The sequence below is a fragment of the Coturnix japonica genome, chromosome 1, assembly GCF_001577835.2.
Source record: "Coturnix japonica isolate 7356 chromosome 1, Coturnix japonica 2.1, whole genome shotgun sequence".
NCBI lineage: Eukaryota > Metazoa > Chordata > Aves > Galliformes > Phasianidae > Coturnix > Coturnix japonica.
The window spans coordinates 94,484,144-94,499,235 of record NC_029516.1 but is presented as its reverse complement, the minus strand read 5'-3'; the positions used below and the strand labels follow the sequence as shown (position 1 = coordinate 94,499,235).

General features: G+C 36.5%; 1 protein-coding gene across 12 annotated transcripts in view; it reads left to right on the top strand.

Annotated features, from left to right (window-relative positions):
- Window positions 1–15,092, top strand: part of SYNJ1 (synaptojanin 1) — a 55,409-nt gene that overhangs the window by 16,284 nt on the left and 24,033 nt on the right. For 8 of the 12 annotated variants that reach the window (XM_015881412.2, XM_015881404.2, XM_015881392.2 and 5 more), the window contains exons 8-16: window positions 486–582; window positions 1,223–1,392; window positions 3,605–3,686; window positions 4,538–4,690; window positions 7,789–7,954; window positions 9,363–9,386; window positions 13,465–13,656; window positions 13,808–13,892; window positions 14,913–15,053. In XM_015881412.2, coding sequence (XP_015736898.1) covers window positions 486–582; window positions 1,223–1,392; window positions 3,605–3,686; window positions 4,538–4,690; window positions 7,789–7,954; window positions 9,363–9,386; window positions 13,465–13,656; window positions 13,808–13,892; window positions 14,913–15,053 — 1,110 coding nt within the window. The remainder of the gene's footprint in view (window positions 1–485; window positions 583–1,222; window positions 1,393–3,604; window positions 3,687–4,537; window positions 4,691–7,788; window positions 7,955–9,362; window positions 9,387–13,464; window positions 13,657–13,807; window positions 13,893–14,912; window positions 15,054–15,092) is intronic. The other 4 variants (XM_015881434.2, XM_015881447.2, XM_015881442.2 and 1 more) reach the window with 2 other exon arrangements.

Below are 15,092 nucleotides of genomic sequence, written 5' to 3'. Positions count from 1 at the left end.
TTGCTCCTGCAAAAGTGTGATTTTCCAAAGCAGTAGAATGTCTGGGCAGTCTTTTCAAATGTCTGCAGGTTTTCTTGTGCATTTGAGTGCTTTGTTGAAAAGGCTGAGAAAAATGTAAGAGTGTGAAATGCTTCATTAAATTTAGAACAAAAATTATAATAGATACGTATTGAATAACTGTATTTGTCAACTGCTGTTGTAAAAGTAAAATCAGTATTTTCATTTGATTCTTGATGCAACCATTTCACAACATTATGATTTTAACTACATATATTTTGTCAAACAACATTTTTGATGCTATTCTCTGAGTTAAAGAGTCAGTTGTTATGTGCTGTTATTGGATAACATTGGCTTGTCTTTCCATAACATAATAAAAGACTTATTGGAATCTTCACTATGTTTGTGTCAGTGTTGCACATGCTCATGTTAATATTCAGCATGGGCATTTTCAGAAAATGAGCATGGAATTGTTCTTCTGTTAACAGGCATTTCCGAACGCTTAAAAATTTATATGGCAAACAAATTATTGTGAATTTACTTGGTGCAAAAGAAGGGGAGCACATGCTCAGCAAAGCTTTTCAGGTAAGAATTACCTTTCTCTCATTGTGCTTTTCCTTGGAATTGGTGTGTGTGCTATGAAGCTTTTATATAGCCTTTGAAAAATGAAATAGATACAATATACCCAGCAACAACTACTGCCTGGATTTAAAAGAGAATCTATCATAAAAGTACTGCTTAAGACAAGTATCACCAGAGGTTTTGCAAACAGTTTTATGATTTTTCAGGGAATTGAAGGGGAAATTTTACTCAAGCTGTCCTCCACAGCTATCTGAATAATTTGTCTGTTATTTCTGAAGTGGTGCATTTAGTGGAAGGGCTTTGTAAAGGGAAATGTTTTAACAGAAGAAGCTGTCATATGTGTGCTTGGTGACCCCTAGTATAGTAAGCAAAACAAAACTAAACCAAAGCAAAACACTATTTTGTTTGTGATAAGGAAAAAAAAACAAACAAACATAGAAACAAAGGTGAAATATTTGTCAGTTTTGAGTGATTTGTTACACAGTAATGTTAAAACAATTTTGAAAGCACAGAGTGTCTAATAAAACTGCTTGTAAAATGTTTGAACTCTTGTTTAACCTCGTTTGATCCCGTTTTACTTATGCTACTCCATGATCATATATTAGCATGTTTATGTTCTTTTCTTCTCTATTTACAAAACCAGAGCCACTTAAAGGCATCTGAACATTCAGCTGATATCAAAATGGTGAACTTTGACTATCATCAAATGGTTAAAGGTGGAAAGGCAGAAAAACTACACAGTGTGCTTAAGCCTCAAGTCCAGAAATTCCTAGAATGTGGATTTTTTTATTTTGATGGGAAGGAAGTTAAAAGGTTTGCATTTTCTTTCTTCTTTTTTTCCTACAACTTTACTGAAATTAAATTATGATTCTGATGTGCTTTCTACCTCGTAGCCAGAAGATAAGTTAAATAGAAATATTTTTCTTATTGTCTTTCTGTTGTATACAAGATGATGATGTTCAGCAACTGAAATATGAATCGTGAATATGAATCATGAACATGAAAATTTTGTTTTGTTCTGAATATATTCTGAAAGTCTTGATGGAAACGGTCTCTGAGGCATTGGTGGGGTATGGCTTAATTTCAGGTTCTTCAAACTCATCATTTTGAGAATGTGGTCGATTGTCCTTTTTCTTGAGTGCACTCAAATGGGATTGAAGAATGAATATTTTTTCCCATTCCCTGTATAACTTATTCCTATTTTCCTCAACAGTGGAGCACACTGTTTTCAGTTTCTTGTAAATGTCGTTTTTCAGTGCAGTCTTTCTTGAAATTTCTATCTGGATTCCCCCCAGTTGACATATTCGGTTCTCCACAAAATGAGTCATTCACAGTAGCCATATGAGTTTTAAATATAATACATCGTAACACCTTCTTATTGTATGATCTTTACCCAACATAAATGAGTTCCAGAGGATTTAAAATAAAGATTTGCAACTGGGGAGAATTATTATTCGGGAAACATCATATTGGAATGTGAGAAATGCATCTTACTGAGGTACAAAAAACATACGTTGAAACGTCCTTGTGGGAAGAAAAAAAAAAGAAGTGAACAGTCAGCTATTCAGTAGCCTTGTAGGCAAGATTCATTACTGAGTTTTGATCAGCAATCTGTGCTTTTTGCAGATCATGTAAGAACGTATTGCTGATGCAGCAAATACAGCTAGTGGTGGGAGAGGAGGCAAGGGTAGTATAGGGGAACGTCTTCAACAGCTGATACTTGTTTTAAGTCAAGCATTTCTGCTAAAGAAATGGATTTTTTCTTTCTAGCACTTGTGCAAGTATTGAGATATGTGATGGACAGTAAACCAGTACCATGATAGTAACTCTAATTACAGTTATATCAGAATTCTGGGGCTCTGTATCCTGTGGTAGCAAGGATGCATGTTGTATTTCCTGCTGTGTGCTACTTGGTCCTGCTTGTATGTATGTTGTCCTTATTTCCCCTTTCTTGTTCCTAGAGCAAAGATCTCAGCAGGAAAAGGCAGGGCTAGGGATGGGTAATATTCCTGTTCTTCTCGCCTTTGCATCCTTCTTCCATTTAATTAACACCAGGGCAGAGCTTTTCTGTGGGATTTTCCATGACAGGAATTGCTGAGTGAAGGAACGTTGCTACCGCCTGGGTTCTGTCTGCTGATGCAGTGGGAGAGGGAAGAGTTCTGGTGCCCTCTAATATTGATACTAATTTTCTTTCTATTTCAAATCAAATATAGAGATAGCAACGGAATAACCTTGAATATATTTCAACATTTTCAGCAATTTTTTTATTAGTTGTTTAAGTTGAGTAAATGTTATCAACCTTTACTGACTTTATTTGGACTAAGGGTGTGGTGGGAATGACAAAAGACAGGAAAAGTATAAATCTCTGGGAGAACCATCAGATGTTTATCTTCAGAGCCAGCCAAAAAGCCTTCTGAGAGGTTTTTAGCAAAGATTAATGGACTTCTTTCAAAGAAGGGATGTGCTTCAGGGATCCTGAGAGCATCGATCATCTGTTGAGCTAAAGGGAAGATGTTTAACTTCCATTTATGTTTGGGGGGGAAAAGGAAAGTAAAGAGAGATTGAAATTGAGTTTAATGTTATCACAAGTTGTTGTTACTTCCATTAGGACAGTTATTTTTATCTTTTCCTTTGTTTATCTTTTTTGTTTTTGTAATTATTTCTCTCTGAAATTCTTACAGAATGTGTTAGCTAGATTCTTTGAAAATGAACCTTACTGTTGCGTAACAGCTTAACCAAGAAAGCAAGGAGAACTGCAGAAAAACTTAAAGGCTCATCTTATTTGCAGAAAACTAATTACATTTGTATAGTCAGTGCTGTTGCAAATTTACTGTTGTTATTGTAGCTAACCCTCTATTGCTGATGCATTTATAAATGCACTCAAGATGGCAATAACAATGCAGTGACAATACCATAATGTACTGTTCTGGTTCAGATCTTAATGTCCCTGTCTTTACTGAGGATATGCGTTAAATGAGTTATTTCAGTTGTTTTCTGTTTCTGTCTCTCATTGTCCTTGGCACAGATCTCAAAGTGGTACTGTCAGAACAAACTGCTTGGACTGTCTGGATAGAACAAACAGCGTGCAGGCTTTCTTTGGCTTAGAGGTAGGAAAAATGGTGTGCATTTCCAGATACAGAACTGTTCCTGATGCTTCTGTAGGAAGTAGATGGTAAAAGTAGCTGTACCTTTCACGTGATAGATGAATAAAAATAAATGGTAGGTGGCCGTTTGATTTATAGCATCATACTCTCTTGTTCTGTAGGCAGCCAGCTCTTAGTAGTTTGATGAAACAGCAGTTGTGCAGTAGTTGCAATCACACAATTGTCATATATCTTTATGAAAACAGTTCACTCTTTGTTAAGTATCAGTTTGTCTTTTAAGATCAAGGCTTCCAACTGCAGAATAGGTAGTGGTGGTGTAGTCCTTCACAAAACATTTGCAGTTACTCTGTGACAGAGAGTCACAGAATCCTTAGAGATGGAAGGGACCTTTGAAGGCTATCTAGTCCAACTCCCCTGCAGTGAACAGGGACATGCACAGCTGAATCAGGTTGTCCAGGGCCTGATCCAGCCTCACCTTGAAAGTCTCCAGTGATGGAGCATCAACCACATCTCTGGGCTACCTGTTCCAATGTCTCACCACTCTCACTTTCCATATATCCATATACTGCCACTCATTCTTTCCATATATCCAACTTAAATCTACCCTCTTTGAGCTTGAAGCCATTTCCTCTTCTTCTATAAGATGAGATTACAGTTCCCAGCATCTGCTAGTTCTCTCTTCTTATTTTTGCTAAATTATTAATTTGTTCAGTATGATATGAATGGGTATAAAGCAAAGATTTTTTTTAGGGGGATGTATATATGCTGAAAAAATGTGATGTACTTTTTAATAAATATATTAGAAATAAAAATAAAAGTCTTTCTCTTGCAAATGTTGCCTTCAACTGTTGCAGATGCTAACAAAACAACTGGAGGTGTTAGGATTAGCTGAGAAGCCTCAGCTGGTTACTCGCTTTCAGGAAGTCTTCCGATCCATGTGGTCTGTGAATGGAGATTCTGTCAGTAAAATTTATGCTGGGACTGGAGCCCTTGAAGGAAAAGCAAAGGTAAAGTGCATTTTATTTAAACCTTCAGCAGTCTTCAATGTGTGTTTATTTTTTTAGATTCTGTCATGAATTTACGAACTAATATTCTAAAAAGTGCAGTTTTGTTGTAATCTTAATAAGCCCAGTGAATAGGGAAAAAGAAAAGCATTTAATGAGAAAAGTTTGGTTATCTTGACAGACAGATCCTGTTTCATTACCTCCTTTCTTAGCCATGCCCCTGCTTCCCAGATAATACTACCCCTCTAGGAAAGGATGAGGCTCAAAACTTTGATTTCTTTTGATCGTAGCTCTAAAAAACTGTGTATTCAAATCAGCTCTAATCTCTTTGATCATTTCACTTTTCTGTCTGTACCTCTGCTTTCTCTTGCTTTACTTTCATTCAGTGCATCTCCTTGCTTTTCAAATGCATTCCACTGGACATAGTTGTTTGTGCTTATAGCATTGATTAACAGTGCTAAAATTCAGCAGGTTGTGGTGGGGTATTTTTCCTTTGCATGCTGTTTCTTTTTAGTTCTGCACACACTTGAAAAACAACAATAACAACCCCAAAAACCATCAAATTCTGTTTCTGCATTCCTCTTTAATGGAATATTGTACTATATGGCACTGTCACGCTCTGTTTCTCATTGATTTGGTTTGGTTTTATTGATGCGTGATTGGTTCAAGTTTCCTAATGCTATCTCTTATTTCTCTTTTAAACAATGTTGCTTCTTTATTGCTGTAGTTCTCTACCCATAATACTTGTCAAGACAAAAAAATATTGAACCATAATTATTATCCTTAGTTCCTTCAGGAATCTCTTTTCATACAATTCTTTTTATTCACTGCTTCTCATTACGTGATCTCTTTTCAGCTCATTTCCATACATACTGCATATTCATAGCTGACTATTTTGTTTTCCACTGTTTCTTCATTCAAACCATATCAGGGTCCTTCTCTGCACAAGTAGAGAGAATCACAAGTAAGCTACATAAAATGAAAGGAACTAAATGGGCTTGTTTCTGATTCTGACCATAATTGGTGCATCAAGGCCTTCTCATTCGGTAATTGCTCGTATTTTAGTATAGAATGGAATTTTGTTACAAAACATTTAGTTTTACTTTTTTATGTCAACCAGACCCTCAGGAAAGCGACAGTAAGTATTTTATGGGGCATTTCCCCTTCTCCTGACTTTTTCGTTCAACCTTATTTGTTTCTTCTCCTAAATTAATACTTTCCTGGTGTTCATTAGACTACTTACAATTTTTACTTTGTGAAATGCATTTATTGTATTTGCACTTCAATTTTTAACATGTAAAATGCAGAGTATATTTACTTTGCTGTTTTTATAATAATACAGAGTAGTCCATCATTGTCACTGGGTTCCCCGTCCTGGTACAGCTGTTAGGGAGTACCATAATTCAAAGGCAGCTTCCCAGATAGAAGTCTGTCAATTTGAAGAGGACCTCTAATACTTTCAAAGCCATCCACTAGTTGCCATTCTTTCAGTGAAACCTGACCAGGTCACTACTCAGTATCTCTGTGAGCACTCTGCTAATATATCTTAGAATTTTGTTTTAAACTCCTTTTTCTCATTGCTCAAATGAAGTTTGTCAGTTTGATTCTTCAAAATCCAAAAGTACTTAGAAGTGAAAATATGGAAATTTGGGATGGAGGAGAATGTATTTTAAACATGTTAATGTACTGGAAAACAGTCCTTTTTAAAAGCATGTTAATACTCATTACATCTAACTCCTTACCTACTCTTTCTTTTGCTCTCTCTGGGTTCCTTTCAATTAATTGCCTGATATGTGAATGGTGAGTGTGTTTTTTGGATCATGTCTTAAGTCGTACATTTTCTGACAGAAAATGAGCAGCATCCTATTAAAATTCTGTTGCAATAATATGCTCCCCACCACTTCATCCATATTGTCTTACGAAATCATGCTGCTAATCTGCTACTACTTATCCTTGACAAAAGAGTAATTCCTTTTCTTGTTACGTAGTACAGTTCATTGAACTAACGGATTGATTGGGTTTATAGTTTTCTTATGCTTTTGACTTATATGTATATGCACTTAAGGGACCTCCATGAACAGTGCAGATTGTTAACTTAGAGCATTTTTAACAATACTGTAATACCATGCAGCATCCCCGATGGATTACGATCTATATTTCACATATATGCAATAGCATGTGTTACATGTGCTTTGCAGGTAAAATACATTTGTCTACATAAGATAAGCCATGTAATCAAGAAAACATCTTTGTGCCTGTGAAGTCATTATCAGTGATGTGCATGCAGGTTAAATGCTGATGGCTTTTGAGTCAAGCAGGAGACTGCATTGCATACCATTTACATTATCATCTATAAGTCTGACCCACAGATACCACTTGTATCTGTACAGTACCAGATGTACTGTAGTACCAGTACATCTCTTGGAGATTCTTTTTTCAGGTTGCTAGTGTTCTATTGGAGCATTATTCCATTGCACTGCTGGTGTGCAATGTGTACAATGATGTATCTTGGTATGTATGTAGCTATAGATTAGCGTGTATGTTCCTTCTGGGATACTGCATGAGACTTGCATGTTACTTTAAACCATTGAGAAGTCTATAAATGGAAGCTGTCCCTTCTGTAATGTGGATATTTCTGAATATGAATTCTGAATTCATGTGCTTGTACATGCACACATATTCATGTATCATGACACAGGCACTTAAGTGCTTTATTTTTCATGATATGGGGAAAAGCCTGGAATCCTCTATTGTGGTCTAAACATGGCTTTATATTGATTTAATTTTTGAAGACTAAGGCTTTAGGGGGAAAAAAATGTATTCCCCTTCCAGCAGAATTTCACTTAATTTAAATAATTAAACTGCAATAATCTGGTTCTTAGGTGTGCCTTGAAGGTGTTAGTATGTGGATTAGCACTTGGGGGGAAAAAATGGACATAGTACTGTAGTCTCAGAAGACTCTTACTTAACAGCGAAGGGTGCAAATTTTTCCTAGATTTTAAAATTATTAATGAGGTTTACAAAAATGTTACTGAATATTGCTAATGTTTTTATGAGCAATGTCCAACATAAAATATTTTATACATATTCCTCCCTAACAGGCTGGAAAGCTGAAGGATGGTGCTCGTTCTGTGACCAGAACGATTCAAAATAACTTTTTTGATAGCTCCAAGCAGGAGGCCATTGATGTTTTGTTATTGGGAAATACCCTAAATAGTGATTTAGCAGATAAAGCACGGGCTCTCTTAACCACCAGCAGTTTACGCGGTATGTGTCTTTCAGGATATTTATCTGTCTGATAACTATTTGGTGTAAGAAAGATGTATGGAGTCTGTTTTCAAAGCACTATTGGAAAGTGTAATTGCTTTTTTATGTTCTTTTGGCTTATTAAAAGGTAAAAGTTACTTCTCCTTGACTAATATGACTGAACTCATGTGCTGCAGTAATTTGTTTACTGTTCATATTTTGTTCATATCTGGTGGTTTAATGGGAAATTATGTGGGGAGTGTGTTTGTCAGAACTTTAAGGTGGATGCACATGAGATAGGGTTTGTTCACATCTTCAAATCCATTCACAGCAAGCGTTCACTACAGCAATTACATGCTGAATTCTGGGGAAAGTAAATCCTGGTTTCTTGTTAAAAATGTTTTTTTGATTGTTTGCTGAATGTCTTCCTTTATTTGCTATGTCATGTCAATGAAGAACTTCTCACTGTGGTGTTATACCAGATGCAAAGCATTTATTCTTTTTTTCTTGGCTAACTTAAGAGTGCTTAATGATTGCATTTATCATTTTGGTTTCCTCTAATGAGGAGCAAAAAGGTTTTTCCTAAGAGAAGACAATTTGTGTGTGAAAAGACCTTTCCCATGAACATGTACACCACCAAAATATGTCAGGCAATGGGTGACATTCTGCACCAAAGTGAGCAAGAGATTTTAATGAGAAGCTCTGCTTAGGCCACAGTCATGAGGGGTTTGGAGGGTCTGGGATACCTGAATCTAGCTCGCCTGATGGGAACGGGGCATTACATCATAGAACCCTGCATTTCCAGAGGTATAGCCTGTGCAATCCCCAGGAGTGCAGTCATATCCATTCATTCTGGAACTCCAATATGCAGAGAAGGAGCAAATGGTGCAAGAAAAATCTTGCTCAGTGGTAGTGTACATCTTGTGTTCATCTTATTTACTATGTGGAACTGGAAAGATTTTCCCTCTCAGCTTTTTGTATCATGAGATTTGATGTTGTTGTAACTTTTCCTGCATCAGAAACTTGCTGAATTGTCTCTGCCTCAAAGCTAATTGAAAGCCCTTGTTCCTTCTTGCCTGCTCTGTGAATGCAAGCTGGCCTTTTGATATTTGCAGCTCCTGTCAGTGGTAGAATGTCAGTCAGACTTCACAGAACATCAGGTTGTTGCATTTTGTAGTAGGTGAGAAATTAACTAAAGAGGTATTTCAGAGTATATAGAACCAGTATAAGTAGGGCAAAAATGGAGGCTTTGTCAATACTGCTGTGAAACTTGTTAGATTTCACAGCAGAAAAGATGCACTTTAACTGATGTGAACAGTTATGTGTAATAAATTGTGTATTATAGCACGTTCTCTCTGAATTTTATTTTATTTTAAGTAATGCCTGTTTGACTAATTCTTTTCTTGTTTCCTTCTTACTGCATCCGTAGTTTCAGAGCAGTCATTACAATCAGGTATAGTATAGAAGTTAAGCTGTTAATATCTGAGTAGCTGTTCTTCTCTGGCTTTTTTCTTGTGCCTATTTGCATAATACTTGGTCTTGGGCTCACATTTTCTCCGTGTTATTTGGACCTGAGGTTTCTATGCCACAAAATTCTGTAATAAAAGGAAGTCTCTTTAATACAAGAGAAGTGAAAATACAGGAAGTGGAAAAGGTTACGTTTGTGCTTGGGTGTGGATTATAAAAACAGACAGCCAGTTCTTGGTTGCTTTATTGTATCTTATTTTTCCCAATGGTTTACTCTAGCTGTAGAGGAATTTGTATTTTTATCTGATTTGAGAGCTTCAGTATTCTTGTTTTGTCAAAATGGTTGGGTTTTGGGAGAATATAGAGTAAAATTCTTTAGTACAATTTGTAATTTTGTTGTGTTCGCCTTTAGAAGGCTCTACCTGCTTGTGTCCTTGCATGAGACTGACTGTATTAATCTCCTGCTGATGGCTTATGTTGTACAAGAATGATCTGAAGTAATGTGCTGGCACAATTTTGTGGAGTGAAAGTACAGGCAGAACTGCTAAGATACAGTTACCTCTGCATGCAACACTGAAGTTTTATAGTATCTATTTAGGTAGAACTCTCAGTGAAAAGAAAACTCGAAGAAGGACCACCATAGTTAACTCCTAATCTTGAGACATGATGGTAATGATATCTTGACCATTGTTTTTTGGGCTTCAAATGAGAAAACAGCTAGTGGAAATTCCCCTTTCCGTTGTAATGCTATCTGGTTACGTGGAGCTGCTCCATTTGAAGAGATGATTTATATGTGCTGTGTGTTTTTAAGGGAGGACTGTGAATACTTCTCAGCTATTCAACACTTCATCATCTTCTTGCTCCTAGAAAATATTAGTTAAAATGCAATATTCCTAATACTCGTATATTCAGATTTTACTATATGCTGAGAAAACCTAAAGCAGCAGTTTCTGAGTTATTGTATTAATTGAGTTCATTTTGCTACTTTTTGAAAGTAATGTTGGTGAAGCCAGATTAGATGCTTAGTTTCTAGGTGAGGGGAAAAAGTAGATACTCAGTACCTGGGAAGATAAAGGGGGAGAAAGATGGAGTGAAATCAGGAGGCTACTAAACTGAATAAATAAATTTGAACAATTATTTAGGAATTGTGGGGTCCTGCACAGTCTCCATGAATCACAGAATGACCCAGGTTGGAAGGGACCTCAAGGATCATGAAGCTCCAAACCCCCTGCCTGGCAGGGCCTCCAAACTTCCGTGTTTACTAGATCAGGTTGCCCAGGGTCCTATCCAACCTGGCCTTGAACACCTCCAGGGATGGGGCATCCACAATGTCCCTGGGCAGCCTGTTTCAGGACCTCACCACTTCTAGTAAAGAACTTCCCCCTAACATCCAACCTAAAATGGATACTCAGGTAGTAGCCATGTGCCCCATGTACTGCAGAATGAATGGGGAAGATCCTCGGAAGAATTTGTTGTTGACTAAGTTTATCTTAAGATACATGTGAAACTCTCTATAAATGACAGAGACTCACAAGAAGTCATAAATACTGATGATTTTTTTTTTTTCAATTTACTGATATAATATTTTACTTTGGGCTTCATCTGGATACAGATTGACATACATTGAAAAATACCTGCAGTAATTTGGACGTTGCAGCAAAAGAGTCAGTTACATAGAATTTTGAATTAATGTTCCTTCTGTGGAATTGATTTCTGAATGGGTGCCTGCTTAGTATGAACAGCAGTTAAAACACTCTTGTAACAAAATAATATACAATTTAATGTGTTGGGTTATTTATGTTGAGGATTGAGGCAACTTTTTTTGTTAAAATGGTAAATGGTTAGAAATATGAAGGGAAATAACATGTGCAGGAGGTTCAGGAGCTCTGAAAAACCATTGGTTCATTCACTGGTTTGGAAAAGAAGGGTAAAAATATCTTGGTTTTCCTTCTCTATTCTCATTTTGGTTGAAGAGTCATTCTACAGTTTAGACGTTTTTCTAAAGTAACAATGTCAATTCCATGTTTGCCATAAGCGTGCTGTTAGGTCCCTTATGAAGTTATATTCTGTTCCAGTATGATTAAGTAGGCTGTAATTGGATTTTGCGCGGTTGGAAGTATGAATTATTTGGAGCAACTGTTTAAGCTCAAAGTTACTGCCAAAAGAAAAGGAAGAGGGGCTGAAGTGAAGAAAGTAGAAATCCAAGCTCAGTTTTTAGGCTTGTTGAGAACACTACAAAGACTCATCTAACCAGATCTTCAGAGTCTCTCAGTGGTATCATTTTGGATTCCTTGGGTTAAGCTCACCCTTTGGGTGATTTGGGTACTTGCATGCGTTCTGGCTGCAGCATTTCTTGGATTGGCTTCATTTCAGTGTTGAAGTGCTGGGGTAGTTTCTCTCTTTGACCCTCATTGGTTTTTGCAGCACTTGGTGGACTTCTTGACTTGACTGTTGCTTAGCATGTAGGTACTTCTGGTAGTAACCTCAGTAGGTGGCTGTCTTATGAAGGTGCAAGGTGTTTTACTGACTCCTTACAGGTTTGTTGACTTCATTTGCCTGGACTACGATAAGGAAATTGATGGGATGGTCGCAAACGTGATCTGCTTGCATTACTCTCAGAGACACCAGTCAATGTGCTGGCTTTTGTGTGTGATTGCCCCACATACAGATATATGATTCACTCTGCAGCAAAGTTCTTCACAAATGCTAAATACATTATATTTTCTTCTAATGGTTTTAGTTTGTTTTAGAACCACTATGGCCAGAGCATCCTTGGTTTTTGTTTTAACTGGGTAGCCAAAATTCTGGAGCAAATTGAAAGGTAGCAAATAGAGTAACTAAAAGTTTTAACAAACACAAATTTGACACAGCTCAATATTAATCCTGTTCTGGGGATTTGAGTGAAGTTCCATCCAGTGAAGCTTCCATGATTCTCATAGACTGATAATCATGACAGACTTATAAGTAGATAAGTTAACTTTGCTTGAGTAAATTACAGTGCAAGCAATAGCGTTCACATCTAAAGCAATTTCTTTCCTGCTTCAATTAGAGAAAAAATAGCATAATTAAAAAGAGAGAGATCTATTTGTTTGCTTGAGGAAATATACATATATAAAATATATATTTATTATGCAGCTGATAGGTGAAGGGAATTTTGAAATCCCTGTAACTTCAGTGTCTAAGCATTAAATATGTATAGTTTTCTTCTCACAATGCACTTTACATCTTTCACTAATCTTTTTCCCATTTGGCACATAGAAACAAGGTAGCAGAGAAGTTAGTTTCAAACCCCAGCCTACTTCCCTTGTTAGAACAGAATTTCAGGAATTGAACTTACCTAAACAGCAGTTTGGATTTGTGATTTAAAAAGAGCATATTTTGACGGGATAATTTCCCTTATCTGTTTTAGTGAATGGATCTACTTCAGTCATTTTTTTCATTTCAAGAAATTAATGTTTGCACGTTGTTGCGTTGTTCAGTGGAGATTCTAATTTCATAAATGGAATCTATGTATGATATCTGTGCTGTCATGTATTGAAAATTAATTTCCATAGGGATCATAGATAGGTTAGAGAATGGTAGATGTGTATCATGTATTAATATACATATTACTGTACAGATAAATATATAGTTATGTATAATAATACATGTGTACACTATATATATTGTATATATATATAACATGACTGTAAATTTTATAGTAATATACATACTATATAAAATGTATACAGTAATCTGTATTACTATATATGTAGCGTGTGTAAGTATACATATGTGTATGTATTGCATAATCCATAAGTTTGAACAAATTATTACCATCTTTCATTCAGTCAATATCCTACCCAGGCAAATAAAATGTCTGCAAATGTACTTCATCTGGTGAAATGCTGCATCCATTTTGCTTTCACACTTTAACTTTCTGTTTGTCTATGCATGGATTTATTGCCTTTTTATTTTATTTTATTTTAAAGGAAAGTTCTCATTGCCAAGTTTTATATGGGGGGGAAAGAGGGAAAAATAGGGAGTCCTATATATGAATAACATATTTTCAAATGTTTTTGCAGCTTCTGTAAAAGTTCTGAAGAGTATGTGTGAAAACTTCTACAAGTATGCAAAACCCAAAAAAGTTCGAGTCTGCGTTGGGACGTGGAATGTCAACGGGGGGAAGCAGTTTCGAAGTATTGCCTTTAAAAATCAGACCCTCACTGACTGGCTTCTAGATGCACCAAGCATAGCTGGTATTCATGAATTCCAAGGTAGGATTTACTGTCTGGCTTTCTTTTTTTCTTTTTTTAATTGAAAGCTCTCTTTCTTGATTAGACCTTGACCATGAGAATAGAAATATGAGGTCTTGGTTTTTGAAGTTAATTGTAACCAACAAATGGCTTTTTCAATATTTAAATACAGATCGAAGAAGCAAACCTGTGGACATATTTGCCATTGGATTTGAAGAAATGGTGGAGTTAAATGCAGGAAACATTGTGAATGCAAGGTAGGTGATAAAATCTATACAAAATTAGTTCCGCTAACAACCAGATTTAAGTATAATGCTGTATAATATTCTGTGTTAATTTTTGCCTGTATTCCAGTTCTCTCTGCCTGTGTCTGCCGAGACTGCTGAATCATCTCAGCTTTCTTTAGCAAAGCGTTGACTTTGGCATTACTCAGAATAATCTCAAGGATCCAAACAGTCAGTTCTTGGCTATATTTTAGATTGCACTGAAGAAGTTCAGTAGCCCCTGAAACTGTTTTTTGTTAAACACATTGAACTCTGATGCTGGTAGTGTTCTGCAGTCTCTGTGTCTTCCTACTACTGGGAGCAGTGAGTCCTGTCAAATCCCTTCCAAAAGTATGAATCATTGGTATGCCTTTGTGGACTGTCTGGCATCAAATTTTGGTCTATATAAAATGAGTGCATCCTCTTATACCATCAGTTTTTGCTGTTGTCAAAAACAGAAGTAACCTCTGAGCTTAACTTGATCTACTTGTAGTTCATTTTCAGCTCTGTTGTTCCATATACGTTACTGTGGAATTTGGGTTGTGGTTGTTTGGTTGGTTTTTTTGCCCCTGGTGAAGCAGGATATGAGAATATACTTTTGTCAGTTGTGGGTGATACCAGAGATGAAATCTTCATGTGTAGTCCAAGGATTATGTTCACTTCGTCCATTGTTCTGTTTGTCTGTTTTGCATGTTTTTCTGCTGTTTGTCAAGCTTTAACTCATCAGGAAAAAAAATCAAAAACATTTAAAGCCTATTGCAGTGTTTGCCTTTGCAAGAGAAATTTTTACTCCTGTACTCTAGCCTCAGAAATATGGGAAAGAGTCCTGTTTTCTAACATAGTCCTTGTTATTGTGTTATATGTGCTAGAGGGCACATTCACAGCTTGGCTTTGATCCGCTTCCCCAGTGTCTGGTTGAAGTTATTGTATGAAGGTGATTGAATGAGATCAACACTCTCAATACCTGCTTAATTTCTTTTATTTTAAAGCTGGCATTTTTTATCTTACTCCTAGCACAACCAATCAGAAGCTCTGGGCTGCAGAACTACAGAAGACCATATCAAGAGATTACAAGTATGTGCTGCTGGCTTCTGAGCAGTTAGTGGGCGTCTGCCTCTTCGTGTTCATCAGGCCCCAGCATGCTCCCTTTATCAGGTTAGTGAATGCACAGCTGCGCCCAGGGCTGGGTCACCT